Source organism: Pteropus medius, unplaced genomic scaffold (assembly GCF_902729225.1).
Source record: "Pteropus medius unplaced genomic scaffold, Ma_sr-lr_union100, whole genome shotgun sequence".
Lineage (NCBI taxonomy): Eukaryota > Metazoa > Chordata > Mammalia > Chiroptera > Pteropodidae > Pteropus > Pteropus medius.
In genome coordinates, this window is record NW_024349224.1 from 7249842 (window position 1) to 7277479 (window position 27638).

At 49.2% G+C, this 27638-nt stretch overlaps 1 protein-coding gene and 1 long non-coding RNA gene across 2 annotated transcripts; one reads left to right on the plus strand and one right to left on the minus strand.

The window, feature by feature from the left end:
* Positions 1–209: 209 nt before the first annotated feature.
* CES1 (carboxylesterase 1) lies at positions 210–27638 on the minus strand. The gene is made up of 14 exons (XM_039880913.1): positions 27459–27638; positions 23559–23763; positions 21374–21518; positions 18839–18972; positions 16441–16594; positions 13616–13720; positions 11767–11871; positions 9118–9156; positions 5904–6044; positions 5524–5604; positions 5140–5287; positions 1983–2114; positions 825–894; positions 210–547 (listed from the first exon to the last, which is right to left on the minus strand). The coding sequence occupies exons 1-14, from the start codon at positions 27508–27510 to the stop codon at positions 364–366; spliced, it is 1695 nt and encodes a 564-aa protein (XP_039736847.1). The 5' UTR covers positions 27511–27638; the 3' UTR covers positions 210–363.
* On the plus strand, positions 25238–26876 carry LOC120617298 (uncharacterized). Its single transcript, XR_005656882.1, has 2 exons — positions 25238–25425; positions 26140–26876. It is a non-coding gene; the product is annotated as an uncharacterized LOC120617298 (long non-coding RNA).

A 27638-nucleotide genomic window follows, 5' to 3' on the forward strand; every position in this document is an offset into this window, starting at 1 on the left:
TCTGCTCACACACACACTGGTGGCTTCTCTCTACAGGCACCCGTCACTCTCTCTCTGCCTGCGGGCTTTCTCTGTGGGGCGAGTCACACCGCTGAAGAGAGAATCCCTGTGTGAACGACAGTGCAGCCACCCATCGGCCACACCCTCCTGCCCTCAGAACCCCTGCTCTTCCTCCTTCCCGCTCTGAGGAGGACGGATAAGTCTCCAGCCCGAGACACAGACACTGACTTTATTTTAAAAATCGAGGCCACTCCCACCTGACAATCCGCCAGCCTCCACAGTAAGACACCTCTTTGGCCTGTGAACACTTGTTGAATTATCCCTACACTCCCCCCGATCTTCAAGGCTGCCTGGGCCACCCATTCATAACTCGACGTGTTCTGTTTGCGGTGGCTTCTTGGCTGCTTCCTTGCTGTAGAGCTCGGTCCAGAAAGCCATTTTCTTGTCTTTCAGCTTCTGGGCCTCCTGGGTGGGGATGCCGAACTGCAGGTACTTTTCCTGCTGGTCATATGCTGGCCAGTGGGGCAGCCCCTCCCCATTGGGGTTCCTGGGAATAGGAAAATCAAATGGAAATGCTCCAAAGTGATGATGTGGCCTCAACAATTCTCTGAGATATGCAGTGGTCCCCCAGCTTCATCTCTGCCAAAAGGTTCGTATGCCTCCAGAGGCGGGGTGCTCACCGTCTCCTGGACAGCCTGCCCATTTGTAGGGAGCTGTCATGCCAGAGGTCTCAGGGCCAGGCGTCTGACCACCAAGTGTTAGGAGCTACCCCTCCCCAACAGATACGCCCTGCCCCTCTCCAAGCCTGCTCCATCTTTGCTCACCCATTCCGAGCAAAGTTGGCCCAGAATTTCATCATCATCTTGCTGAGTTTGATCTCTTCTGAGTTGGTCCCTGGAGGGAAGAAGAGAAAAAGCCGTTGCTACTCAAAGCGTGTTCCTGGGCCAGCAGCTGCCACATCTCTTGAGAGCTCGTTAGAGATTCAAAATCTGAGCCCTTATTCCGGACCTACTGAGTTAAATCTGCATTTTAAGAAGATCCTGGGTAATATATGTGCACTCTAAGCTGGAGAGCTGCTGATACAGGACTCAGCGATGGGCTGTGGTCAACACATAAGCCAGATGCCTTTGTCTCCGGCGCCCACCCACCCCAGCCTCACCCTTCAGGGTTGCAATGCCAACACCTCAGGGTCTCCGCTACAGCCACCCCACTTCCCAGGAGGGCCCCCCTTTGTGTCTGTTCTCCATCTCTTTCACCCACACCCATTTTCATAGACTCTGAAAACCAGCCTCAATGATTCTATGGCATCTCCTAACCAAGAAATGGCCAGAGGCACTGGAGTGTCCCAAACAGCGCTGAGGTGGGTCACGCACGAGTCATCTATAACTGCTGATCATTAAGGTATTGAAGACATTTGTGAAAGGTTTTCTTTGAAAGATCATATTCCTGAAAATATTTTAAAAGATAAGAGTTTAGATAGATGGATAGATGATAGATAGATGATAGATAAATAGATGATAGGTGAATGATAAATGATAAATAGATAGATAGATATAGATAATAGATAATGATAGATAGATGACAGGCAGATGGATGGTTGAATAGACAGACGGCCACAGCTTAGCCCTGATTCAACGTTGGTACCAACCCTGACCTTACTCTTACACTCTGGTATGCTCTTGTGAGTGGGAAGTGGCCGGTGGCACTTTAGCCCTTGAGCAGGGCCCTGCAGGTGACCTACCACCTGTCTTATCAGTGCCCAGGTCCAGATTCTCAGACCAGGGATGAGGGTGCATGCATGCACCATTCTCCATCGTGCATGTCAGAGCAAGAGAGAGGTGGGCACCTTTGTAGTTAAACCTGTTGTGGCAAATTCGGGAAACTAAGAGCTGTAGAGAAGGAGGACTTGCCCAAAGCCACCAAACCGAGCCTTGACCCCAGATCTCCTAAGTCCAAGCTTGTAGTCACCAAAGGGCCATCACCTTTTAAAAGCGGGACCCCAAAGACAAAGAAGATCTCGTCCCCGTGGTCTGCGATCAACGTCTTGGGTTTCAGGACTGATGAGAAGCTTGAGCGATGCTGAAACTCATACACATAGGTGGGGGCTCCAGCATCTGAGAAGACACGATTCACGCACAGTTCCTGTTACTAGATGCATACCTGGGTGGTATCGAGGTCTCCGGGGCCATGAGCATGCAGGCAACTAGTGTCACACCTGGGACCAGAGTACACAACAACAATATTAATAGCCACGGGCCGCGGTGCTGAGTCCCGCGCAGCCCCGCAGGGAAGCCCTGGGAATAGGGAAAGAGTTTCTGACGAGTTCTGCGCTATGCTCAGGGGTGAAGAGCTGGTGGAACTGGATTCGAGCCGGGGATTTGTTCGATGGAGGCATGCATGAAGACCGAATGGATGGATGGATGGATGGATGGATGAATGTGGAAACCTTGGGTAAATCCATTCAAAATAACTATCATTATAGGGCCACTGGGTCAATTCGCACAAACCCCTTTGCCTACCAATGCATTCATACAAGACCATCTGTATACACACAGTTTACTGCATTTCATTGATAACAGACTACTTTTCAGTCCTCTGAACCATACCTGCAGAAAAAAGGAAAAGGAGCAAAAAAAATCACTTATCATCTTACCAGAGAAGCCACGGTTCATATTTTAGCACATATCCCTTGCACGTAAATAAAATTGAGATAATATTGTATGTTATCTTGTAATGACTATAATCATTTCTTAACATCATTAAATATTTATCCACAAAATAGTTTTGTGACATATGCCATCCCAACTGGAGGACGTAAAATAATTTAATTGCCTCCCTCACCCCCCACCATTGCACCCTTGGGCCAACAGGAGGTGTGCAGGAGGGAAAAGCAGTCCTCTGGGTTCTATAAGCCCTTTGTTAAACAACTCCTTCCAGGTCAAGTAGAATTCACTGAAAGGTGGGGGTTAAACCTTGCCTCAGCCACTCAGAAGTTTTAGAAAGGAACTCCGAGCGAGCCCAGCCATAAAGGAAAGATCTTTTGTGAATGAGAGAACTTGTCTTGGGCAGGATGCTGCCCGAAAGATAATGTCGTTGTTGTTGCTGCCGTTATCACTTCTGCCTTAAACCACTAAGATGTGTAAAATTTCTACAGACACATCACAAGTCTTCAAAGGAAAGTAGGGCCCAGATCTGGACAATAATTAGGAACAAGAAGAGAAGCAGAGAGAAGGAGAGAGATAGTCATAAAAATATGCAAATTATAATAGTGCGATGTTCCGGTTTTATTTTTTTTTTTGGTGAGGAAAGGCTATGAAACTGGCAACGTTATTTTTACTTTTTATCTTAGTATACCAAGTGCGAGAGTTAAAAAATCCACACTCTTATACACTGGAAACCGATCTCGCAGTCTTTATCAAGAAATTTAAAATGCTCTTGTGGCCCAGATTACTTTTTTCGTTTCTAATAAGCGATCCTAAGAAAATTATTAGGGCCTTGGTTAAAGATTTATACACATTAAGGCTGAGCAAAATGTTTTTTGTAGCATCAAAATATAAGCGGCCAGCTTAAAAATACTAAATTAAACCCTAAAATTAGAGAGATACTAAATTAAATTTAATCCATGAAATAATGGGTGTTTTGGGTGAATTTTTATTGACATTGAGGAAATGCCCATAACATAGTTTCTATGAACAAAATCAATATAAAATTAATTTTTAAATTATATGTAAGACATGGAAAGTGTACTAGAAGAAAATAGATCAAAATTTAGAGCAGATACTTCTAGGTGAAGGAATTATGAGTGATACCTAGTTTCTTTATGTGTTCCTTTATTTTTAAAACTTTCTGCAATTCTAAGATATGAATCTTATATTCAGAAAAGTTTTTTTTTTTTTTATCAAAAAGTGAGACAAATCCAAAAATGAAAAAAAATAATGTTGATAAAATCTGTGTAATCCTGGCAAAAAAGACCTTGAACTCAGAGTTATGAAATGTCATATAAAACGCACAAGTCCAGTATGGCTGGGAGCGGCAAATAGCACAGAAGGGGGCACCGCAGATCAGAAACACGGCGAGAGGCGAGACTGAGTTCACGAGGGAACACGTGGGGCCCCCGAAGAGGAAGTGGTAACTGGAATACACAGCACTGTGCCAGACGCTTGGAAACCTGGGCTTTGCAGACCAGGCGAGGGGTACTCCTGGAAGAGGGAGGACCAGAAGGGACACCTGCCTTTTAGGTGAGCTCATCCAGCCCTGACCTCACACACCACCCACACAGCCTTGGGTCAATGTCGGAAGGTCCCGTGGGAGACCCGGCACACTCAGGGATGGACAAAAGCCAGCCACAGACACGGACATTTGCTGGACTGCCTGTCCTCACACCTCCCACTGCTCACCCCTTTCTTGGACCCGGACAACCTTGCAGATCCTACGTTTGGTGTCTCTCTTTCCCCAGCTCCACTGGGTAACAAACTCGTTTATAGCCAGCTCTAACCTTAGAAACCTTCCCGGAACCTGCCTTCCACGATTAGCCCTCTAGCCCCATGAACCACGTAACCTCAGGTGAGAAGCGCCTGAGGCAGGTGCAGTCTGCTCTCGCCACGCCCCCTACGGAGGCCCGTCTTCTGCCTCCAGCATCAGCAGCTCTTTTGCCTGAGGTCTCCGGCCTCCAGGGACCACTCTGCGCATCTGGGAGGAGCTCAGGGCTCTAGGGAACTAACAAGCCCTTGGGAATAGCCTCCGACCAATGCCTTGTAGAGTTGGAGGGTAAATACCCTGGCTCCCCTGCTGCTCAGGATAACTCTAAGACAGGTCCTCTGCTTCTCCCTCAGAGCTCCTCAGCTCTAGCTGCCCGCAAGAGATACTTGCCACTTCCCTCTCCTTCCCATGTCACTTCTCCGCCCCTCTGCTGGTGTTTTCTGGGACCATCTTCAAATAAAATAGTTGCATTTGGATCCTTTGCTCAGAGTCTGCTTCTGGCTGAAACCAAACTGGGACGGGGCCCTGCCTCAGGCCATATGGGACCGGCCTAGGAAGCCCAACCTCTCGCAGTTTCCACACACGTGTCTATCCTGAGGGGTGGGCAGGACGGACGACAGCGGGGTTGGTGTTGTTTCCTGTCCAACCTCTGAGGCTCACCTCTGTGGTGACGGGCCACGGTCACACACGGAAAAACAAATACTGCATCTCCTAACAAATCTAGGAACAGGTCTTTCTTTGCAACAGGGTCGTCTGTCCTTCCCAAATACTTCTCAACGACCATTGGTGCCAGTTCCTCGGGAATGTTCTGAAACAGATCGGGAGTGGAAGTGGCCGGTGAGAAAGGCACACGTTGATGGCGAACCTCTCGAGTCCTGCGCACACCCCTCTCCTCCCCCCGTGGCCAAGCGGGAAAGGGAAAAAGTGGGGACAAAACCCTCTGGCTGCAGTCTTTATTCTGCCATCTAACTGCTCTGTGATTTGGGGGAATCCCCTGCCCCTCCTTGGGTCTCAGCCAGTTCTGGGGATTCCCTAGACCCTTACTGTGAGGGGGTAGGACTTCGACAAGAGCAGCGTGGCCATCTCCTCGTCCATCTTGCCTTCAGAGATCGGGTAGCCCATTAGCTGTTAAAACAATGGTTTCGCATTTGTGAATCACTGACATTGAACCTGACCAACAACCAACCAACCAAACCAATGCAGGCTGGAAGTCAACTTGGCAAGGTTGTTGATGGGCTAGGAAAAATCAGTAAATCAAATGGACTTATATCCATTTCACTCAAGGAGTGAAAATTGAAACTTGTGCAAAGGGGACAGCTGTCCTGGCCCCAGACTGGGATCTGGAGAAGGAGATCCTGAGAGCAGAGGTGGGGGGTGGTGTGACAGGCGGGGGAGGCACGTCCAAGAGGCTCGCACATTCTCACCAGCGGAAGGATCCAGCCAAACTCATTCTTGTTGATTCCGAGGAGATATGGGACGGGGTTGAGTTTCTTTTCAGCCAGCATCTCTTCAGGCATCTTTGGAAGCACCACGCCATCAACCACAGTGTACAGGAAGGGGTGGCTCTGGTGGAGAGGGCACAATGACGTGTGTGCTCCCTCTCTCGAGGTCACACTCACGACCTCCTTTCGGCCTGTCTGAGCATGAGGCCAGCACCGCAGACCTGTGTGGCAGTGGCCACAGGACTCGGGGTCCTAACAGAGGGGCTAAGTGCATGACCCCAGGGGGCAGATCTAGTCCCCAAAAGACTAGCAGTGGGAAAGTGATGGAAGAAAAAAATCTCACTCAAATTGAAATATATAAAAATATATAATGTAAAATTTATTTTATATTAATATTTCTATTTCATACAAAACATAAAAAATATATTTTACATATATTTCAATGTGAAGCGTATGTATCTTTATATGTATTTTTCTACAGTCGATTCTCATCATCCACAGGAGTTAAGTCCTATAAAGTCACTATGAATTCTGAATTAGCGAATACCGAGTCCCGGCTCCCAAGGGAAATACAGGGGGAGGTCCTGCCAGCCTTTGGTCACAGATCGGGACATGAAACTTGGCTCTGCCACTTACTAGCTGGTAACTTGGGAAAGTAATTTCACCTGTTCGTGCCTCAGTTTCCTCATCTACAAGATGGGTTGGTGTGGGGATTAAATGACCGGACACGTGCAGAATGCTCCACACGGTCCTTGGTACGCAGAAGGGACTTGACGGACACTAGAGAGTACTCATCGGCAGCGCCGTCACAGATCCTGCACACAAATGCCGGCCTCCTGTGCTGTTCACTCTCCCTGGGTGGCAGGCGGGCCTAGACAATCCAGGCTTGGAGACCCTGTGGCTCCCAGGACCTGCATCTGCTCTGCGAAGGCCGATGGATGAGGCGCCCGTTCTGGCTGGCTGCCAGAAGTTCTGGCAAGTGAACCTGACCCAACAGAACGAGGGCCCAGATCCTAATCCAACGCGGCTGGCGGCAGGGGAGGAAGATAGGGGCGTGACCACCGCCCTCTCTGAAAGGCACGGCCCAAGCTGGGGGAGCGGAGCAGCTCATTCTGGAAGGAGGACATAGGGCACCCCACAGTGAGGCCCGGCATGGGCAGCGGGTTCTGGGGGATGAGCAGGCGCAGGGACTGCTAAGTTGTGGGACCAGCAGGAGCAGAGGGACAGAGGGGCCCCCGTGTCCCATGCAGGGAGGGATGGCCTGGGGCACCAGCGAGGTCAAGCGGCTGCGGTCCGGGCTTGTACAATGCCCGGCACGGAGCGAGCACTCAGACACGCCTTGAAGAGGTAAATTCCCGGAGACAGGGGGATCTGTGCTGTGAGAAGCCGGCGTGCCCTGGCCTGCGATGATCGGAGTGATTCCTGCAGCATCGCGAGCCACGGCAGTGGGGACAGAGAGCAGAGGTGAACGGAGCAAAGCCAGAGGAGGGAAGGAGCAGTTAAGGGGGTCGTTTCATAAACTATATAAATGTCTAACCAACGTACTGTATACTTGAAACTAATTAAAATTTAAAAATTTAAAAACATTTGAACTCCCCCCCCGCACCCCCACAACACCTCCCAAAAAAGTTCCGGAGAGAGACAGAGGCCCCGGCAGGTCTGGCAGCGTCCAGTGGGGGTGCTGACTGACGCCAGCAGCGGTGAGAACAGCAGTAACTGTCCCTGTCCAGAGCGGGTGCAAGTGGCTGCCCTATGTGGACGTTACCTTGCTCGGGTCCAGAAAGCCAGGGGCCTGTGCCACCCCTTCTGCTCGTCTTAAGCCCCACAGCCTGTCCATTAGCAAATCTTGTTGGCTGCTCCTTAAAAAATATCCAGACACCAAGCCCCCCTGGCCATCCCCTCTGCCGCGGCCCATCCAAGCTGCCATGATCCGCTGCCTGGGGACACAGCTCGTGTCCCTGAGTCTGTGTGGCCCTTTCTCTACTGTCGGTTTCAACATCGCAGTCAAAGAGCTCTTTCGTAAAAACGAAGGTCTCATGACTCCTCTGTTCGAAAACCTCCCAACACAGCCCATGCCACTCGGTATCGAAATTCAAGTCCTTTAAGTGACCCCCGCTCCCGTTCCCTTGCCAGCTTCGAGCCCGTCCTCTCCCCTCACGCCCTCTCCTCCGGCCTCAGGGATTTGGGGTTGCTGCTCCCTCTGCCTAGAACACTCTCCCTCCAGTTTCTCCGACTGCTGGCTTCCTCCTCTCTCCTGCAGAACTTGGCTCCCACGTCGCCCTCTCATTGAGCCATTCCCTGACCCCCACTATGTAAATTCAAACCACTGGCAAACTCCGTGCCTGTTTCCCACTTTCTTTTCCTCCATAATACTGACCCTCATCAATCATGCTCCGTTTTTTATGTGTCTGTTTCTTGTAATCTCCCCTCACTCCGAGAGGGCAGGGGCTTGTATCTGCTTTGCCTGCTTCCCTGGTGTGTCCCCCAGCTCGAAAATCGAGTCCTGGCACATAGTGAGTGCTAATTAAATGTTTGCTGGATGATGACTCAGTGAATCTCATTTAATCCATGCAATACCTTCTAAGGTAAGCCCTACTGCCCCCTGGGAGAGAGCAGAGGGGACAGGATTGTGAGATGTTGCAGAGGTCATGTCGTCAGAACCTGCCGATGCTTCGGAAGGTGGGAGGAGAAGAGGAAGGAGTTGGAGAGGGCGCCGTTGGCGTTTCCTGCATGGCTGGGAGCGGGTGGTGTCCTCGAGCCTGAGGTTCTTCACTCCCTTCCTGACAGTCCTGCCCACGGTGCAGCTCGCACAGCTAATCGACCCTCAGTGAAGGCTCCTGAAGAACCCTCATCCAGGCCCCTCCACCGCCCCATGCTGCAAGTCGCCAGTACAGCCTTCTCCCACTGGAGCACTTTTAGAAGCAGGAAATATAACCAAAAAGGGGAATAGGCTGGGCCCAGGGGACCCAGAGCTGATGACTGAGAGCACTGGACTGGGAGTCATGGGAACGGGTTCCAGTCCTACGGCTGGTTCTCCTGGCTGCGTTACCCAGGCAAGTTACTGCCCCTCTCTGGGCCTCAGCAATCACAGGGAGTTAGCAGGAGTCTACAAGGGAGAACTCTTTTATTCGTACTTAACTGGACTTTAACATTGTCAAGATTTAAAACTTGTAATCAAGGAAATAAAGGTCCTTACCTCTTTGGGATCTCCAAATAAATCAAGATGAAAAAAATTCTGTGAAAACAAAGGGATATGTGTGAGAAGGCTTTCTGGAAGAAAAGCTGATCTTCGTGATGTGCGTGCCAAAGGTCTCAGGTTGTGCCTCCCGGTGCCACCTTGGCGGGACCAAGAGGAAGTAGGCAGGAGATTGGGTCCCCTGGGCACGAGCACGGGCTGCAGGTGTGGGGTGGAGGAGGGGAGCTCTGGAGAGGATGTTTGTTGTTTGTGCCTGCCCTGCCCTCCGTCCATTTCCTCTTCTTGTTCCCTCAGGCAGCAGCACCCCAATTTTCCTTTGGGAGACCTCCCTCTTCCCCATTCTCACTCCATGAGCCCAGGCATATATATGCCCGGGATACACACACACACACACACACACACACACACACGACTGGTATCCCCTCTTCCTGACCAAAGAAATTAGTTCACAGATGGGCACATGCCCACGTCAGGCCAATGGTGTTTACCACAAAACTTTTGCTGAAATTGCTGGTAAAGAGGGTTCCTAAGTAGATAGGATATATGTCTAAGTGCTGTTGTTGTCTTTGACCTCCCCAGGGGACAAACCTGCCTGAGACTGAAGCCAGCCTAGGAGGTAAAAAGTTGAGGGCTAAGCACAGAGTCTTAATAATATATGTGTATCTGGGTCCAGCCATGCCTGAAGACATGTATGTACTCTTGAACTTTTCATTTATCTGAAGATTCTGTTACAATACATTTCTTTTTCTGATTAAGGCAATTTGAAAAGTTTTCTCATCTTGCATTAGAAAGTCCAGTCTCATACAAGCTCACTAAAATTCACCCCACACCCACACTTTTCTTTGCTGTATACTCACCAAGATTGCACTGATTGTAATGTTAACACTATGGCTAACTAGTCTGACCAGTAGGCAGAAAATGACCAATAGGTAGAGTCCCCTATTATGGGTTGTAGCTCTATGGCTGTGTGTGTGTGTGCGTGTGTGTGCGCGCGCACGTGTGCGTGTGTGCATGCGTGTGCACGCGCGTGTGCATGTGTGTGCTTGCTTGCATGTGCGCACATGTGTGTGCGTGTGTGCGTGTGTGTATGTGCGTGTTTGCATGTGTGCGCGTGTGCATGTGTGTGCGCACGTGTGTGTGTGCGTGTGTGGGGGATGTGTAGGGCAGAGCAGATAATCATGGAAAGACTTCCACATGATCTCAGAAAATCTCAGAAGGGAAACATGGCTCTGAGGTTCTCTGGGTTCCCCCTTATAAGCTGGGTCCTCTTATGCCACATGGAATAAATTTGCCTCTTTCTAGGCATCAGAAAACAGTTGTATTTTAATTCTTTGACTACATTAGTCACCTTATTTGAGCCTTAGAAACCAGGACCCAAGCCCCAAGGCCACCTTGCACTCAGCCCATGGGAACAGAGCCAAGTCCAGTGCTAGAGGCCTGTACCTGGGGGACCAGCAATATCTTCAGGGGCCCAGGGTCCAGACAGAGAATCCAGGAACTCAGATTACTTCTGGGCTCACATTCACCCCCTCCCAGCAAAGAAGGTAATAGTTCCCATGGCTCTGCACGCTGTATTCCCTGTATTCTCTGACTGTCTGTCCTGCTATCGTATCTCCATGGTGACCTGTGCCATAGCCATGCATCAATCCTCAAATGTTACCTTCTCTGTGATGCATCCCTGCGGACTACAATGCATGCTCCCCTTCTCTGTGCTCCCACCACACTTAGTCCACCAAGTATAAAGGTGTGTTTCTCTTTAGATGGTTCCTTGTGAGTAGAGACTATATCCAATTCATGTCTGCATCGCTCTCCCTGTACCTGCCCCTGTACACTTATAATGGATGGATGGATGGATGGATAAATGGATGGATGGCTAGATTTGGTCAACATATGGGGTATGGGTGAATTAGGTGGATAAGTGGATAGATGGGTGATAACTAGCATATTGATGATGGATCACTGATTTTAGAAGGATGGATGATGGAGTAAAGATATATAATGGCTAGACGATGCATGAATGATTGATAATAGATAAATAAAAGTTATGGATGGCTTGATATTAGATTAGTGAAAGGATATTAATGAATTGGATGTTTTTGTGGATGGATAGATGGATATAATAATAAGATGATGAATGGACGGTTGGATGGATGAATGGGTGGACGTACGGTTATCTCAGAATCACAGTTGAGGCAGAGTCTCAGAAAATCTAGAAAACTGCGCCACCACTGGGTTATACTGATCATTTCTAAATTAACCAAGATAAATTTTGACGACCTTTCTGAAAAAAAATTTTTTTTTAATATCTCCATTCCCCAAATTCAGCGTGGTAGTTACCTCTGGGAATAATGTTTAATTTCTTAAAAATATGTCTGAAAACAAAATGACAAAATAGTGTTTAGACAGAGCTGGGGGATTATTACACTAATGTTCATTATGTTAGTTTTTGACTTTGCTATCATTTGAGATATTTCATAATAAAAAGAAAGAAAGAAATTCTCCATTTAGATCCAGGGGTGATATTGCTTCAGGGAGGCGAGATACTGCCCCCAAGTAGTTTTTTGAAGGTAAAGGGTCAGCTTAAATGATGCCTGGGGCCAAGTTTACAGGGCGAGGGGCTCGTGTAGCCACGAGAATTGGGGCACCTACCATCTCCAGCATTATCTCCATGAGCTCTTCCTCTGACTTCTGGCGCAGGCACTGCACTATGACAGCCGAAGTGGTGGTTTTACACCCAGCAGTGATAGCAATTCGCTGCAGAGATCATAGGCAACAGCAGGATTAAAAAGCCACGTCCCTTTCCTCAATCAAAAGTGGGTGTTCTATCTCAACCTCAATGTCCAAAGGCAGTAGAGGGCAGAGGAAAATTCTCTAGGTCAGCGAGTGTGGCTCTTAGGTCTCAGTCACACTAATTATATAACCTCTATCTCCGTCAACTCTATTAAAATGGGCAAAGTGATCTCCAAGCCGAATGTCTAAAGAGGGGCAGTATGAAGAAGGCTTAAGAGCATGGAACCCAACTCTGCTTGGTTTCAAAACCTCAACTCTGCACTTACTAGCATGTGGCCTTGGACAAGTATTGCAAAGCGCAGCCAGAGGGGAAGGTGAAATGGAGAGGGTCACCGTGCCACCTGGAGAGCGTGCAAGGGCTCCCAAAGCCGAGTAGAGTATCTGACGCAGAATCTAGCTCGGCGTGGACTGAGAGAAAATGATGGTGGTGACGGGTGTGGGGGACAGCGCACAAGAGCAAGAATCAAAGTCTTACATTCCCTTCATTCTGCCAATTTCTAGTTTCTGTTCAATAGTGAAATCCAACCCCATCTCTGCCACCAGTTTCCTTTAAATAAATTCCTCTTCCCTGATGGGAGCCCGGTCAAGAGGGCTCCTGTTGTTTACAACCGAAGAGCTCTGAAAAACCTTCTCAAAATTCTCCATGTCTTCATCTCCTCTCCTCCTCCTTAGCAGGCCCTTAAAGTCTGGCTGCTCCCTGCGCCTCTCCACGAATGCGCTCCCGCAGCACCACACCCCCATTCCAGGGGCATTCCTCAGCAGAGCTGCCCTGCTACTCTCCCTTCCTTGGCTTCCTACCAGTCTCCAGAGAAAGACGAAGCCCTCGCCAGGGTCCTATGCAGCATGGCCTCTGCCAGTGTCCCCACCTTCAGCTCACTCCGGGTCCCCCTGCACGTTCCGCTCTAGCCACATCGGCGTCGTCATTCACTCTCACTTGAGATACTTCCTCCTGCCATGGGACAGTGTGCGTGCTGTTCCCTCTTCCTGGAATGTTCTTTTCTCACCAAACAAATGATGGCTCATCATTCTTTTCTCAACTTATGGATCACTTTCTTTGGGAAGCCTTTCCTGATAACCTCCCCCTCCACCCTGGACTAAGTGCTCCTTTTGGACTCCGTTGTGACAAAAGTTGACATTTTATAATTGTGTGCTTATATAACCATTCATCTATCTCCTCCATCGAATGGAAGCTTTGCAAGGTTGTTAGATGTCTGGTTATATCAAGATTATTTGTTGAGTGAATGAATGACTCAATGAAGAAATTCTCCAGGACTCCATTGCAGTTGCAAAGCCCCCAGGGAGGAACCACTTCAAGCCCACGTGCTGCAAGTTCACCAGAACTCAGACTCGCAGAGAGATAAGACACAATGGCAGTCCACTCCCCACTGTCCGGCCCAGCACCTCATCTTGGCACAATTTGCAAAGTATGGTCAATGGATAGTGCACTGTTCTGGCAGTCCAGAGTCGTGAGCTTGAGCCCCAGCTCTGCCCTGATCACTCACTGACCTTGGCAAGCTGCTTCTGCTTTCTGGCCCAGTTTGCTCAGCAGTAAAACTGGGAGAGTGGGTGAGGTGTCTCCTTGCTCTTTCACTCAGCTATTCTCCTGTGACTTTCTGAGCATGTCAGCTGGACACCACGGCAAGGAAGACCCCTGAAGACTCCAGGAGAGTAGAGCAAAGCACGTGGGGGCTGTCACTGTGCAACCTACCTGAGCTAAGGTCTTCATGTCCTTCTTGCTCAGAGCAGCAGTGAGGACCACACCACTCTCAGAGATGGCCCGGTGGAAGAGATTCTTGGCTAGGGGAGATATCACCTGAGACAAGAGTAGAGAGGAATAGAGTTTATGCTCATGGGGAGGGAGTCTTCAAGAGCAACCCCCACCCACAGCTCTGCCCTAGCCTGTTCTCCTAGAGACTCTGGGCTCAGTGGACATACCAGGTCCTCACCTGGCCTGGCCTGTTCCCCAGGCTGAGCCCAGGGCCCAGTTTTTCGGAGAAGACCTCAGCTGGAGGAAGCCAGGGTCACAGAGTGAGTGACAGAACAGGAACTATGCAGAGAGCACTGATTATAACAATCAAAAGTACCAGAAAAGCAGCTGAGCAATTCCTAGCAACCCTTTAAAGACACAGTTCTGATTATGCATTTCTTTTACTCAGAATTTATCCTAAGAAAAACAATCATGGAAGCACACAACACTTTCTAAGAGTGCTCATGCTGTTTATAATGAAAAAGATTGGCCATTACCCAAGGTTCCAATATAATGAGATGGAATAAATAAGCTACGTTTCATTCTTACCATGGAATATTATGCAACTATAAAAAATAAAATTATGGAAGAGTACTTAAGAGTTAGGGAAATATTTATGTTGTATTGTGATGTTAATACAGTTTTTGTTTAAAAAAATCCTAAATGGAGAGAGAGAGGTGACAGGTAATGATAGATAGATAGATAGATAGATAGATAGATAGATAGATAGATAGAGTGAATGAGTGATTAAGTCATGGAAAAAGACTAGAAAAATACATATCAAAATGCCCACAGTGAATATGGAGAGTAATGGAATTACGGATGACCTTTCATTTTTGAATTTATTGGTACTTTACCTTTTTCTCCACTTTGCAAACTATAAAAATTTTCCTCTGAGTATTAAACTATGAAAGCAAACATGTAGTATGTTTTAAAAATACAATAATTGTTCCAGTCAAGATGGTGGAGTAGGTAAGTGCAGTGCTTGCCTCCTCTCATGACCACATCAAAATTACAACTAAACTACAGAACAACCATCACTGAGAATTGCCTGAAGACTAGCTAAACAGAAATCTTATAACTAAGGACATACAGAGGAAGCCACTCCGAGACTGGTAGGAGGGGCAGAAACATGAACAGGGCTGGTCCCACACCTGCCTGTGGCAGTTAAAAATTGGGAGGAATATCTTGGCTGTGTAGATTCCTACTGAGGAGCAAGGAAGAGACATAGGGTGGCTAAATGGATAAGAAAACAAAACATTTACATATGCTGCCTACAAAGACTCACTTTAGATTGAAAGACACGTGGACTGAAAGTAAAGAGATGGAAAAAGGTATTTCATGAAAATGGAAACAAACAAAAAAAAATGGTGTAGCAATACTTATACCAGCCAAAATAGACTTTAAAGCAAAGGCTATAACAAGAGACCAAGTAGGACCCTGTAATCCCACCTCTGGGTATTTAGCTGAAGAAACCCAAAACACTACTTTGAAGCAACACGTGCATCCATAAATATTCGATGCAGCATTGTTTACAACAGCCAAGATATGGAGGCAACCTGGATGTCCATCAGTGGATGAATGGATGAAGAAGAGCTGATATATAGATATACATACATATATATAATGGCATATTACTCAGCCATAGAAAAAAATGAAATCTTGCCTTTTGCAACAATATGGTTGGACCTAGAGGGTGTTGTGCTGAGTGGAGTAAGTCAGACAGAGAAAGACAAGTGTCATATGGTTTCACTTATATGTGGACTCTAGAGAACTGAGTAAATGAACAAATAAAACAGAAACAACCTTACAGATGCAGAGAGCCTTTTGATGGTTGCTGGATGGGGAGGTTAGGGGGATGGGTGAAGTGTGGCAGGAGGTTAAGAAATAGAGATTGGTGGATACAAAATACTTATGGGGATGTAGAGCATAGCATGGGGAATATAGTCAGTAGTAGTGTAATAACTATGTATGGTATCAGATGGGTACTGGATTTATCAAGGTGATCACTTCGTAAATTATATAAATGTCAAATCACTGTGTTGTACTTGAAACTAATATTGTATGTCAGCTATAATGGAAAAAATACGTATTTTTAAAAAGTACAGTAATAGTGCTGACCTTCTGCTCAACTGTGATGCAGCTCGAGGGTTTCTTACAACTCCTCGCACCTTCTAATTTGGTTTTCCAGGTTGTGCCTGTGTCCGCATCCCCTGCCCCATCCCTACCCCATCCTACCTTCCAATTCCTCTCTTCTCTCTCACCCACTTTCTCCAGCCCAGCTCCACCCTTCATTCCCAGAGACTACTGTCCTCCCTCTTGGGAGTGGACAAACCACCAGCCCACCTCAGAAGAGCCCCTGACCCGTTCTTAGTGCTCATGTCCTCCTGACATGTAGATCTGGCTTTAAGCCAAACAATGACACTGCCCACCTCTCATAAGTGCCTCCTCTTATTCATAATTTATACCCACCCCTGCTTCCCAAGAGAAGTGAGGTGAGTCCTAATATAAAAATGATTGGGAAGGAGAGAGAAAGAGAGAGAGAGAGCTTGACTAATTTAGAAGAGGAGGAGTGTTGCAGGCTGTGGCTGGAGATTACTGTGGCCCTAGGATGCTGAGCTTCCTGGGGGCCAAGGAGAATTTGGCTATGAACCCTCCACTATCTGATTCCGTGCAGAGTAAGATCAGCCTTGAATCCAGGTCTTGTTAATAAAGATGCCCATGATTAGATCAGCTGGTCTCCAACGGGTCCCAACAACAGCCACGTTAGGGCTTGGAACACTTACAAGAACAGATACACTTTGGCCTCCTGCTGACTCTCCAAAGATGGTCACAGAGCCAGGGTTCCCTCCAAAGTTGGCAATGTTCTCCTGGACCCAGCGCAGGGCAGCCAACTGGTCCAAGTGACCCCAGTTCCCCGGGCTGTGTTCATCCCCCGTGCTGTAAGAGAACAGGGTGGGGATGGGAGCAGAGACATCATGGCAGGGTTCTCAGGACCACAGATTGGGCTGCGGGCTCTAGGTGAGCCTTCTGGAATAAGTCATAGCTTTCATAGCCCTGACTCAGGGTTTGTCACCTGCCTTCCATTCCTGAAACATTGTTTGGTTTAGGGCTTTAGATTCCTTAATCTGGCATCTACTTATTGAGCCAAACACTACGTACCAAACATTGTTCTAAGAGGCAGAAACACATCTGAAAACAAAATAGGCAAAATCTCTAACTACACCGAGCTTACACTACAGATCATGAATAAATAAACAGATAAATATAGAATTTAATGCCAGATAGTGAAAATGCTTTCAGGAAAAATAAAACAGTAAGAGAAAAGGCAGCGATGGGGCAGTGGGGCCGTTTCAGATCAGCTGTCCTGGGAAGGCCTCTTTGAGGCAGCAGTACTTGAATAGAGACTTGAATGAGTGAACTCATGAGCCCTGTAAATATCCAAATTAGGGAATTCTAGGCAGCAGAAACAGCAAGTGCAAAGGCCCTGGGGCCTGGTGATCAAAAAGTGTGAGTACAGGACAAGCAACTAAAGAGGGTCCTGTGGGCTTCGGTAAAGCCTTCGCTGTCATTGTAAGTAATGTGAGAAGCCACTGCCGGGGAAGAAATGGTTCTGTCTGTCTCAAATGATCACTCTAGCTATTGCGTGGAACATGGTATAAAAGGGTTATTAAAGTAAGTGATTATTACCATAATCCAGGTGAGTAACACAGAGAGCTTTGATTAGGGTGGATAGAAGAGAGGAGGCAAGAAGTGGTTGGATTCTGAATATGTTTTAAAGGTGGAGTCCAGAAGATTTGCTGATGCATAATGGGTGGGGTGGGAGACAAAGGGAAGGGTCTAGACTGACTGCAGGGCTTTTACGTTGAGCAACGAGAAGACGGAGCTGCCAGCAGTTGAGCAGGAGGCATTAGGAGAAAGGAGTATTTCCAGGGGAGGGGCACTGGGAGTCGAGGATTAAGTTCGTCCCTGTGAAGTGACACCCCGTAAAGACAGCAGTAGGTCATTAGTAATGTGTCTCTAGGTTTAGAAGGAGAGGTCAAGGCTAAAATTAGGGAGCTGTGAAAGTGGCCCCCCGAGATCACTCGGGGAACCAGTGGAGATACACACAGAAGCCTGAAGACAGGGAGGAGGAGGGGCCTTTGAAAAGGCCAAGAGGGAGCAGTGTCCGAGGCAAGAAGTGGCCAGGAGCCAAGAGAAGGAAAAATTTCAAAGAAGTGTGAGCGATCATGCGTGGGGCTGCCAAGGTTGGACCAAGAGCTGGAGGGTCACCAGTGACCTCAACCAGAGCCATCGGTGGTGTGATCAGAGTAGAGACCCGCCTGGTATGGGGAAAGGAGAAGCTGGGAGTTGAGGAAGGTGGTGTCAGCAGAGCAGCTTCATCGCAATGAGGAGTGGAGAAACGGGCAGGGGGCTAAAGAGGTGAGGAGTCTCAATGAAGCTGATATATCCTGGGACAGGACTCACCTGGGATAACCCTCCTCCACCCCTACAGGTCTTCCGGGTGAGAAGCCCACCCCTCCCCAAGCCTGCCCCTCGGCCCTCTCGGGGTCAGAGGTCCTGGGGCCAGTGCAATTAGGAAACCTGCCAGAAACTCTGTCCTAAGAACACCTGGTTCCTGTCTTCATGCAGACTCGATGGAGGAGACTCTAGCCTTGACTCATGCATGTGCCATATGCAGAAGGAAATAGGGCGAGTGATCTCATATTCCTCCGGGGATGGTTGTCTGTGGGGTCGGATGCTCTGACAACCTCCCAGCTCCCATCACCCAGAAGCAGCCATCACGCTTCCGCCCTGAGTCTGCCCCTGCTTTACTTTCCCACAGGAGATGAGACGTATAAACTGCTGCTGTAAGTATCGTGTTGCTAGGTGTCATTTCGGGGGTGCGTAAGGTGCTCAGGCATTACAGGTAAAAAGGAAATGAGTATTTCAGAAGAGGGGACATTTGTGTCAGGCTTCACAGGGTGAAGAGGGGTTTGCCAGGTAGAACAGGCGTTACAGGAAGAGGAAACAGCGCCGCGATGAGGAGCAGAGGAAATGAGATGGTACGTGGAGCTCAGCGATGAAAGGATTCGGGCGCCTTCCTGAGGAACTAACCGAGATCCCCTGAGGACTGACATGACCAAAGCTGGGTCCTAGCACCCTCGCTCTGGGAGCCAATGCACAGTGAGTCCAGCATCTCACCTGAAGAATCCCCAGATGCCCAGGCGGTACTGAATGGTCACTACTACCACGTTTTCATAGGCAGCGAGGACCAGTCCATTATAGGTTGATGCCTCGCCCAGCAACAGACCACCTCCGTGGATCCACACCATCACCTGGCCAGGGAAGAAGTGATCGTCCTGGTTATAGGAAGCAGAGCTCAGAAAGATCTCAGGACATCGTTTGTCTTAGTCACCTACCTCTTGACCATGACTCAGGAAGGCCATTCTTCAAAGTCCGTGAGTCCCCAGCAAAGTTGGAGCAGGCAGTCACTCTCCTTCCTCATTCTTCCAGCTAGGGCCAGGGTCACCACCCCATTCAATGTACCTGGCTGCTCCTACCTGTCTCCCCAGCCCCAGGGTCACCTCCTCCCAAAGCTCATCATGCTGAGAACACCATCATGGGAACAGCCACAGCTAAGGGTGTCATCCACTCCTCAGCACTCCTAACATCTCATATCTGGACCCCTCACCCAGCTCGGCACACTCTGCCTGCGGCAGCCCTTGAATTTCAGCTTCGCCTTAGTTACCTCTTGTGTAGTGAGTTAGACTTTTCTCATGTGTGTGTGAATGATTATCTCAACAAGCGTACATGTGGCATCTTTTCCTAATATTTCTTCCCTCTCCCACCTCTGCATCCCTAAATCTCATCCACCCTTCGAAGCCCAGCCTACAAGCTACCTCTTCCAAGAAGTGTTCAATCATTTGACGAACATGATCTTATAACCTTTAGAATTCTACAAATAAGACTCGAGGATGAGTATGGACACGATTCATAATAAATGGTTCTTGCATTTAAAGACCTCACTTTGCGGGGAAATAAGTGGTTGAAATAATAATATCGTAATTATTTCGTTAATGAAGAAATAAAAGAACTCTGAACACAACCCATGGGCCAAGCAGGGTTCTAAGCACCAGAAAGTAAACCAACCATGAGGTAGAAATTACTATCGTGCCATTTAACAGGCAGGAAAACTGAGGCACCTCAGATGCCAAGTTATGTAATAAGTGGTGGAAGCAGGACTTGAACCCATGCGCCTGGCTCCAGAGTCTCTGTGTTGAGACACCCAGGACGCTGCAGCCAATGGCCACAGCGCGGTAGGTCAGCCATCAGGTTAAGAGTCAGACCTTCTCTCAACAATAACTAAGGTGTCGGGAGGGCCTGCCTTGTGTACTGCACCAGGCACCGAGATATTCATCACTGAATACTCACGTCACTGTTCCCGTTTTGAGGAAGCAGCCAGTCTCTTAGCTAGTAGAAGGTAGAACCAGGATTTGAACCCAGACTCTGCAACTCCAGAGCCTGTGTCCATAAGCAGATGTTCTCCCACCTCTTGGTTCCCAGAGCCCCTGTTCTTCCTGCACCTCTGATCCCTGCCTATCTCGGGGCAGAGGGACAGAGTTCTGTCACCTGCGAGGGAAGGCGGAACCAAAGCTGGTGAGCAGTGATTTGCTGAAGAAGCTGGTCTGTCTGTGCAGCCCAGATGCTAAGATGCTTGAAGGCAGGGGCCCCATGGTAATGGTTGTGCGTTATTCCTTTCTCCTAACCCCAAGCCTAGCTATGGATATAAGGGCCCTGAGCATACAATCGAAGAACGAACGGATAAGTGAGCGAATCTTTGTCCCCACCTCTTTGAGGCAAGTTTGTGCAGTGCTACTTCTAGGCCCAGGTTCACGGACACGCTCTCTCACCCCTGCCCGCACCCCTCCCTCTCCACTCTGGAAACTGCGTCCAGGAGGCCCGCCTCACCCTCCAGCCCAAGTCTGGAAGCCTGCCCCATCTCTGGGCTTTCATTTATTGTGCAAATGCTAACTTACTGGGCCAGCAACCTAGCCAAAGACAATTACGGAGTGCAATTAGCTATGAGAAAGTCCCAGGTATTTGGTTGAAGGCAAAGGAAAGTGATTCTCGGATTACTCCAGGTGCTGCTTTCACACCTCAGTCACCAGGGGACGCGGAAAGTTGTCAGAGCCCCATCTGTGTGTGTCGAGAAAGGCCACACACACGCTCCCTGTCCCTGTCTGTGCCACAGAGCGCGGGTCTGAAGATCAAGAGACTCTTGCTCTGGTCCTGCCAGCCCTCCTGGATGACCTCTCCCCCCCCCCTGGGCCTCAGTTTCTCTATCTGTAAAGAAAGTGCTGGGTTGTTGGCTTCTCTCTAAGATTCCTTCCATGTCCATCTTTAGAGGTAATTGTGTCTTAGCAACCAGGAGTAATTTAGCAATTAGGAGTAATCATTCTTGTCCTTCTACTAGCATGAGAGAACTTAGAAAAATTGACGGTGGGTTACAAGTGTACAGCAAAGTCCCCCAGAGGCCCTCTGTCTGTCACTGGGGAAACTGAGGTATAGAAACTATTTCCTGTGGTCGTGTGGCCTGGTCATGTGGTGGGTAAGGGAAGCCCGGGGCCCCCGAAACAGCCCTCGGTGGCTGTGATGGCCCTGCCCCAAGCTGCTCCTTCCCCCTCCAGTCTGTACCAGAAGGTTCCGCGGCCCTGCTGCTTTCCACATTCCACTTACCGGCAGCCTGCTTTTCTTGCTCAGGTCAGCGGGAGTGTAAATATTTAGGTAAAGGCAGTCTTCAGAACTCTGGACAGGCAACATCTCCTTTGTGTTGAGAAAGAACTTGGAGATCATTTGATTCAGCTTTATGTCTTGAGAGCACCTGGGAGGGGTGGGGAGAAGGCAGTCCTGAGCTTCATGAGCCAAGCCCGGAGCCGTCTGCCAAGGTCAGGCCGGGCCTTGGTCGGGGGGCGGCTCCAGGCCTGCACCAAGCTGCTCTTACCAGACTGACTGAAGACCCTGGAGAGGGTAGGAGGCTACCTGGGGGCTGGGGGCTGGGGCTCGCTAAGACCCCCCAGCACCACGTAGTGAGAAGGCCTGGCACGCCTCCCCATCCTGATGCACCTGGTCAGTGAGATGAGGCCATCTATCCACCACCTCCCCTGGGAGACGGCAGTTCCTGCATGCCCTGGAGGCAGCCCAGCTCTCTGCTGGGCTCCCGTGCTGGGTACAGGGCCACCATGTTCCTCCGCCAGGTAAATCAGGTGGCCTAGTCCATGAGAGACTTCCATAAACCATGAGAAGTCACTCAGATGGCAGACGTCTGGGGCCTGCAACAGGTCAGGGGTGAAGCAACATCAGAACCACCTCGGCCACTGACTGGTTGGGTGACCGGAGGTGAAATCTTTCCCTGCTCTGGGCCTGGATCTGAATGAGTCTAAATGAGGGGAGTGGTCTCCATATGGGTCTTCCGGCCCTGACGCTAAGATTCCATCATTAGCGCTCCCAAGCCTAGTAACAGACCTTAAGGATCCAGCATAGATTATAATTGGCAGCCTTTCCTGAGTCCTCCCAGCATGCTGACCATTGTTTTAGGGACTCCTTATGTGCTGACTCATTCATCTCGCAAATCAGCCCCATGACACAGATTCTAGCATCAAGCCTACTTTAGAGACGAGAAAACAGGGACACGGAGGGATTCAAGAACCTGCCCAGGCTCACACAGCCAGTGAGACACATACTACGCAGTGTTTATATTTCAAAGGACATTGTAAGCAACATCTCTGCGTCTCCATGTTCCCAGGAGCGGGGCCTCCCCGCCCCGGCTTGTAGGCAAGGTAACTGAGGCATGAAGTGGGTGACACAGCGGCCGAGTGGCGGAGCCAGAGCCCACGACGCTGCCCTAATTTCCATCCTGGGCAACTTCCCCCAGACCGCCAGGAGCAAGAGGCATAATATTCATAAAAAGAAGAAATTCAAATGTCAAAAAAGGGAAACAAAGTTTGACGTCACTAGTATTCAAGTGCAGAACAGTAAAATTATATAAAACCAATTATTACTATTAATCGCATTGATAATAGTAATTAAAATATCTGAATGATTAATCATTTAAGATATCGATAATGTCAATAATTACTCTGCCTCGCCAACAGCCAAAAAACATTTTTTAGTACCCCTAAGCTTTGCCATAGATTCAACGAATGGAGGTTTTCATATATTAATGGAAAGTGTGTAGTTGGAACATTTCTAGAGGGACATTTAACTAAAAGTTCATACTCTTTGGCTTAGAAATGTCATTATTGGCACTTACCCAAAAGTATTCATAGATGTGTGTAAATATTTAGCTACAGGATCCTCATTGCAGTGCCATTTATATTATCGAAAATATCGTGATGCCAAATAAAAGACTGTAAAAAAACTAAGGTTCAATATTCAACATCAGACAGCTATTAAATGCCAGTCTGTGCCATTTAATGACACAGAATGTTGTTCATGATATGCTACTTACAAACGGGCGAAGCAGGCACCCAAACTCTCTATACGATGTGATTCTATTTTTAAGGGAGAAAATATGCAACAGATAACAGACGGGGAAAACAGAATTTAAGATATGAACAGCACTTCTCTCTAGGTTGTGGATTCATATGATTGTTATTTTCTTACCTTTACTTACCTAACTTCTCTGTAATAAGTATGTATTACATTTGCAATCAGGAAATAAAAACAGTGAATGTTATTTTTAAAAGGAAGGAAGGAAAGGGGAAGGAGAGAGAGAGGGATGGAGGGAGGGAGAAAGGAAGGGAAGAGAACAAGAGGATGAATGGGACACACCAGCCGTCGCTCTGCTGTGACTAGGTAGCTAGACACACCTGGGAACTGAGAAAGCGCCCCGCTAAGCCCCCAGAACCCCTTCCCGGCTTACGCAGGAGGGTAAGAGGTGGTGTTCTTCACCAGGTTCCACGGCTCCGCAGGCTGAGGAGGAGCAAACCTCAGGGACCCAAGGGGAGGCTTGGCAAAAGGGACTCCCAGGAAAACAGCCAAGGGCTGTGCAAATCCTTCTAAGCTGACATACTTCCCCAGGACTTTGCCCTGCACGGTGTCCACGACAGGTGGTGAGCGTAGGTGCCCTGTGGACATGGAGAGAAAAGGAGGACATGTCAGCCGTGAAAGGTTTGAACTGGATTCCAGGCGAGTCTTGCCACTCTTGGCATGGGACCTTGAATGAGTAGCCTCAACTCATAGGCCTCAGTTTCTACTACTGTAAAAGAGAGATGAGGTGAGCTATCCTTCCTAACTCGTAGAGTTCTCCTAAGGAGCTTGTTGGAGTTGGAGGTATAACAGCATCCAGCAAAAAATAAATGCAAGCAGGACAGCTGCTTGGAGTAAACAAGACATTTGTTTTCTACTCTTAGAAGCTTCTAGAAACAATGGTCCATTGGGCTCCTGGCACCGAGCTGCACACTGGACGAAAGAATGAACAAGAAGCAGCCCCTCTTCTCAGGGGTCTGAGCCATGGAGGAACAATGAGCCACATACGGACCTGACCCTACTGCCGGGGCAAAAGTGGTCAGTGTCCCGAGACAGGAACTATTAAGGTGTCACAGGAGGGAGGGCAGGGAGCAAGGCCTTCCGACTGGTAGCATCACAGAGGCAGCAACCTTGGTGCTGCGACTTGCAATAGGGGAGGACTGGACAGGAGAGCTGGAATGGGGGGCGGTATAAAGGTACAAAGCAGAGAAGGGAATGTGCCGAGGTGAGGCTCTGAGACACCAAAATGCAGGACCTGCCGTAGGAAGAGTGAATGGCCTCCTGGGGCCAGAGGCATCTATGGGGAGTGGAAAAGAATCCCGGAATGAGAGGGGCTCAGGGCTGCCAGGGCCGCGCAGGGCAGGCGAGGGGTTTGGGCTTTATTTAGTGAGTAAACGAGCAGCAGTGAACAGTTCTGGAGCATAGGAGCGTGGCACGATGGCTCTGAGCAGGGTCCTTGAGAGGGGAGAGGGACTGGAGTCGGATTCCTATCTGCCCCGTTCTGGTGGAGCAGACAGGTGCCCCTCAGTGAGTTGAAATTCACCTCCTTGCAGCTCCCGCACCAGGCCTGGTTCCCCCTGCCACGGACCACCCTGGACCGCAGGCACCTGGTCGTGCCCGTCATTCTCAGGCCCCCTTGTCCGGTAGCCTCGGTGGTTTAAGCACTCCCCTTCGGAAACGACTTCTAGCCTCTCATCCTCCCAATTGTTCCCCTTTGGATACAGATAAAAGGTCAACATCTCCCTCAAAGCGTGTGGCCAGAATTAAAAAGAACCATCTCGACTGAGTCTTACAAAAGACTCCCGCAGCGACACTGGTGATACCACGTGCACAAGCAGGTTACAAAACAGTATCCGTGTCTTCCGTCATTAGTGGCCAATCCCATTCCGTGGCCGTTTAGGCTGTTTTCCTTTGTCATCGTTGCTGTTCATTAACATTAACATTGGGATGGACTTTGGAAGCACGTCTTTCGAGAGGTCAAGGGGTGGTGCGATTGCAGGTGACTTTTTGTTTTTGTGCTTTCCAAGTTTCCCGCATGGAACAGATTCCTTTTTATAATTTGAAGGATGTGTGTGTGCGCGTGTGCGTGTGCGTGTGCGTGTGCGTGTGTGTGAATACAGTGATGTCTATAAAGAATTTTGAAGGGCTTGGTCCCCGATCAGATGTGGGGGACAAGGGAGGGAAAGGCAAAGACACAGAGCTGACTTGGGATGCTGCTCCGTTTTCGACAGGTGCCGTGGAAATGTCGGGGAGATATCTGGGTAAGAAGACACCGAGGGAGTGGGTTCCTCAAGACTGGAGGAGGCCAGGGGAGGGGGCGGGGTGGAATCATCTACCCGAAGGTGAAAGTACAAACCATGGATACCTGGGATGTCATCGAGGGGGCCAGTGTGAGGGAGAAGAGCCAGAGCTGCAGAGAAACCTCAGGGAAACCTGCGGCCGAGACTAAGAACCAACTGTCAGAGCAGGGTGGGGGAGCATCGTGTGGTGGAGCGCGGTGAGCATCACGGCGGCCTGGGGAGGAAGTGTGCCAGGACTGCTGAGTGCTTCAGAGAGGGGGAGGAGGGTAAAGTCTGAGAAGAAACCAGGCTTGTTAAAGGCCTGGCTTCTATCAACTCAGCGATAACCTTTGACAGAGATAACGGGCACGGCACAATTGGTAGTGGTAAAAAAGTGGGTGGTTGGGTCGACAGTCCGAAGTAGCCGTGGTAACAGCAGCAGTTGCGCTTATGTTATATGTAATATTCATATACTGAGCACTTCCTAGGGATCAGACGTGCAGTCCGGCTCAGTAGCCTTCACAAAAGCCTTGCTTGGTGGGCACTGATATGCCTGTTTCACTGTTGAGGAGATGGAGGCAGCCAGGATAGACCTGCTGAAGATGGACAGGGGATGGCCTTGCCCGGGGTGACCGGCGGGCAGGGAACGCTCGGATTTGATTCCTTTTCTCACTCTGCCCTCCTACCTGGTTCCAGGCCCCTCAGAGCGCACAGCACCAGAAAGAAGATAAAATACAGATGGGACTGGGGCTGTCAGGGCACCGACGGCCATGGCAGCGGTTGTGGATTCTGGAGCCAGAGAGTGACTCCAGAGCACGCTTTTCCAGTTGACCTCGGGCAAGTCCATTTCCCTCTCGGAGCCTCAATTTCTCCATCTATAAAACGACGCAGACGCATTCTGAGGTCCCTTGCTGCACCCTTGTATCCATTGCGTCTTTATTTTCTGCGCTCTTATGCACGGGCAGACGTTTGGAGCCCTGCTGACCCTGGAGGTTCTGCCCCTCCCAGACCTGGCCAGTTCCTACAATGGCATCGACTTGCCCTCACCCTCTGCCACCTTCTTTCCCAGGCTCTCACATGCCGGTCCACTGCCATCTTTCCTCAGTCACCCCAGTGCCAGTTCCCCGACAACTGCCCTTGAAATTGGCTAGTTTACATATCTTAAACCTGTTTGCCTAGTCTCACCTCTTCCTGGCCCACAGCTACGAAAGGCTTTCCTCAACAATTGCTCCCTCCTCCCTCTGAGCCCCCCGCCCCCGTGCTTCACTGTGCGGCCCACAATGGCGACGTGGCCCCTTCCTCTTGGGAACTGGGAGTAACAAACTACGTTTTCAGTGGCAGTTCCCTCATAATTTCTGTTAATACACAACGCTTTTAAACAACCCCTTTATTTGTGGAGCCTTTTGTCGCACCGTCTCCATCTCAGGCACTATGCTCTTTAGGAAAAAACAAAAACAAAAAACAAACCCATTTTATTCTTAAAACGACCTCACGAGGAAGGTACTGTTGTCACCCCCATTTTAGTACCACTGCCACTCATCGTCCATTTATCTGAGGCTTATAAACAACCACCTTGATCGATGTGGAGTTGGAATGTGCCACTCTTTTTGCCTGGCTTCTGGGGAAACCAAGGCACAGAAGCATGCAGTGCCTTGCCTAAGGACACACAGCTAGTAAGTGCTGAGCTGTGTGGGATTGGAACATAGGATCTCTGGCTTCAGAGTCTGATATTCATATTCTGCTAAACCACTCTCAACGATCTGGCCATATCTGGACTAATAATCAAGGAGAAAAAAATCTGAGTTCTTCAAAGTCCTCATTTGCGAGGCATGAAGTTAGCAGATGGTCCCTCCTCCACCCCCACCCCCAACATGTAGCGTGTGCAGCCAAGAGGGTACCAGTTTCTGTGGAACTGCACCTGTCACAGCTTTGCCCTACACCCGTCTCCCCTACCTGGACCCCGGACAAGGGTTTGCAAATGTGCCCCCAGCTATTTCTACTTCAGAATGACTCACCCCAAGCCGTGGAAGCATGCAGGTAGACCAGGACTACAGCCAAGAGGCACATTGTGAAAGACAGCAGCACCGATGCCTGTGGGTCTCTGAGGGGCTGTGCGTGTCCTGCCTTTCAGCTCTTTCTACCCCAGCTCTCGCCTCCACCGCCTTATAGACCAATCAGGAGGCAACAGAAAAGCT

What these genes read in the sequence shown, in the direction of transcription:
- CES1 (XM_039880913.1), bottom strand. Translation starts at nt 27,510, where the DNA reads ATGTGCCTCTTGGCTGTAGTCCTGGTCTACCTGCATGCTTCCACGGCT. An exon ending in ACCACCTCTTACCCTCCTGC is followed by an intron (nt 21,519 to 23,558) that starts GTAAGCCGGGAA and finishes CACCCCTCCCAG; the next exon opens with GTGCTCTCAAGACATAAAGC. An exon ending in GCCAACTTTGCTCGGAATGG is followed by an intron (nt 548 to 824) that starts GTGAGCAAAGAT and finishes TCCTATTCCCAG; the next exon opens with GAACCCCAATGGGGAGGGGC.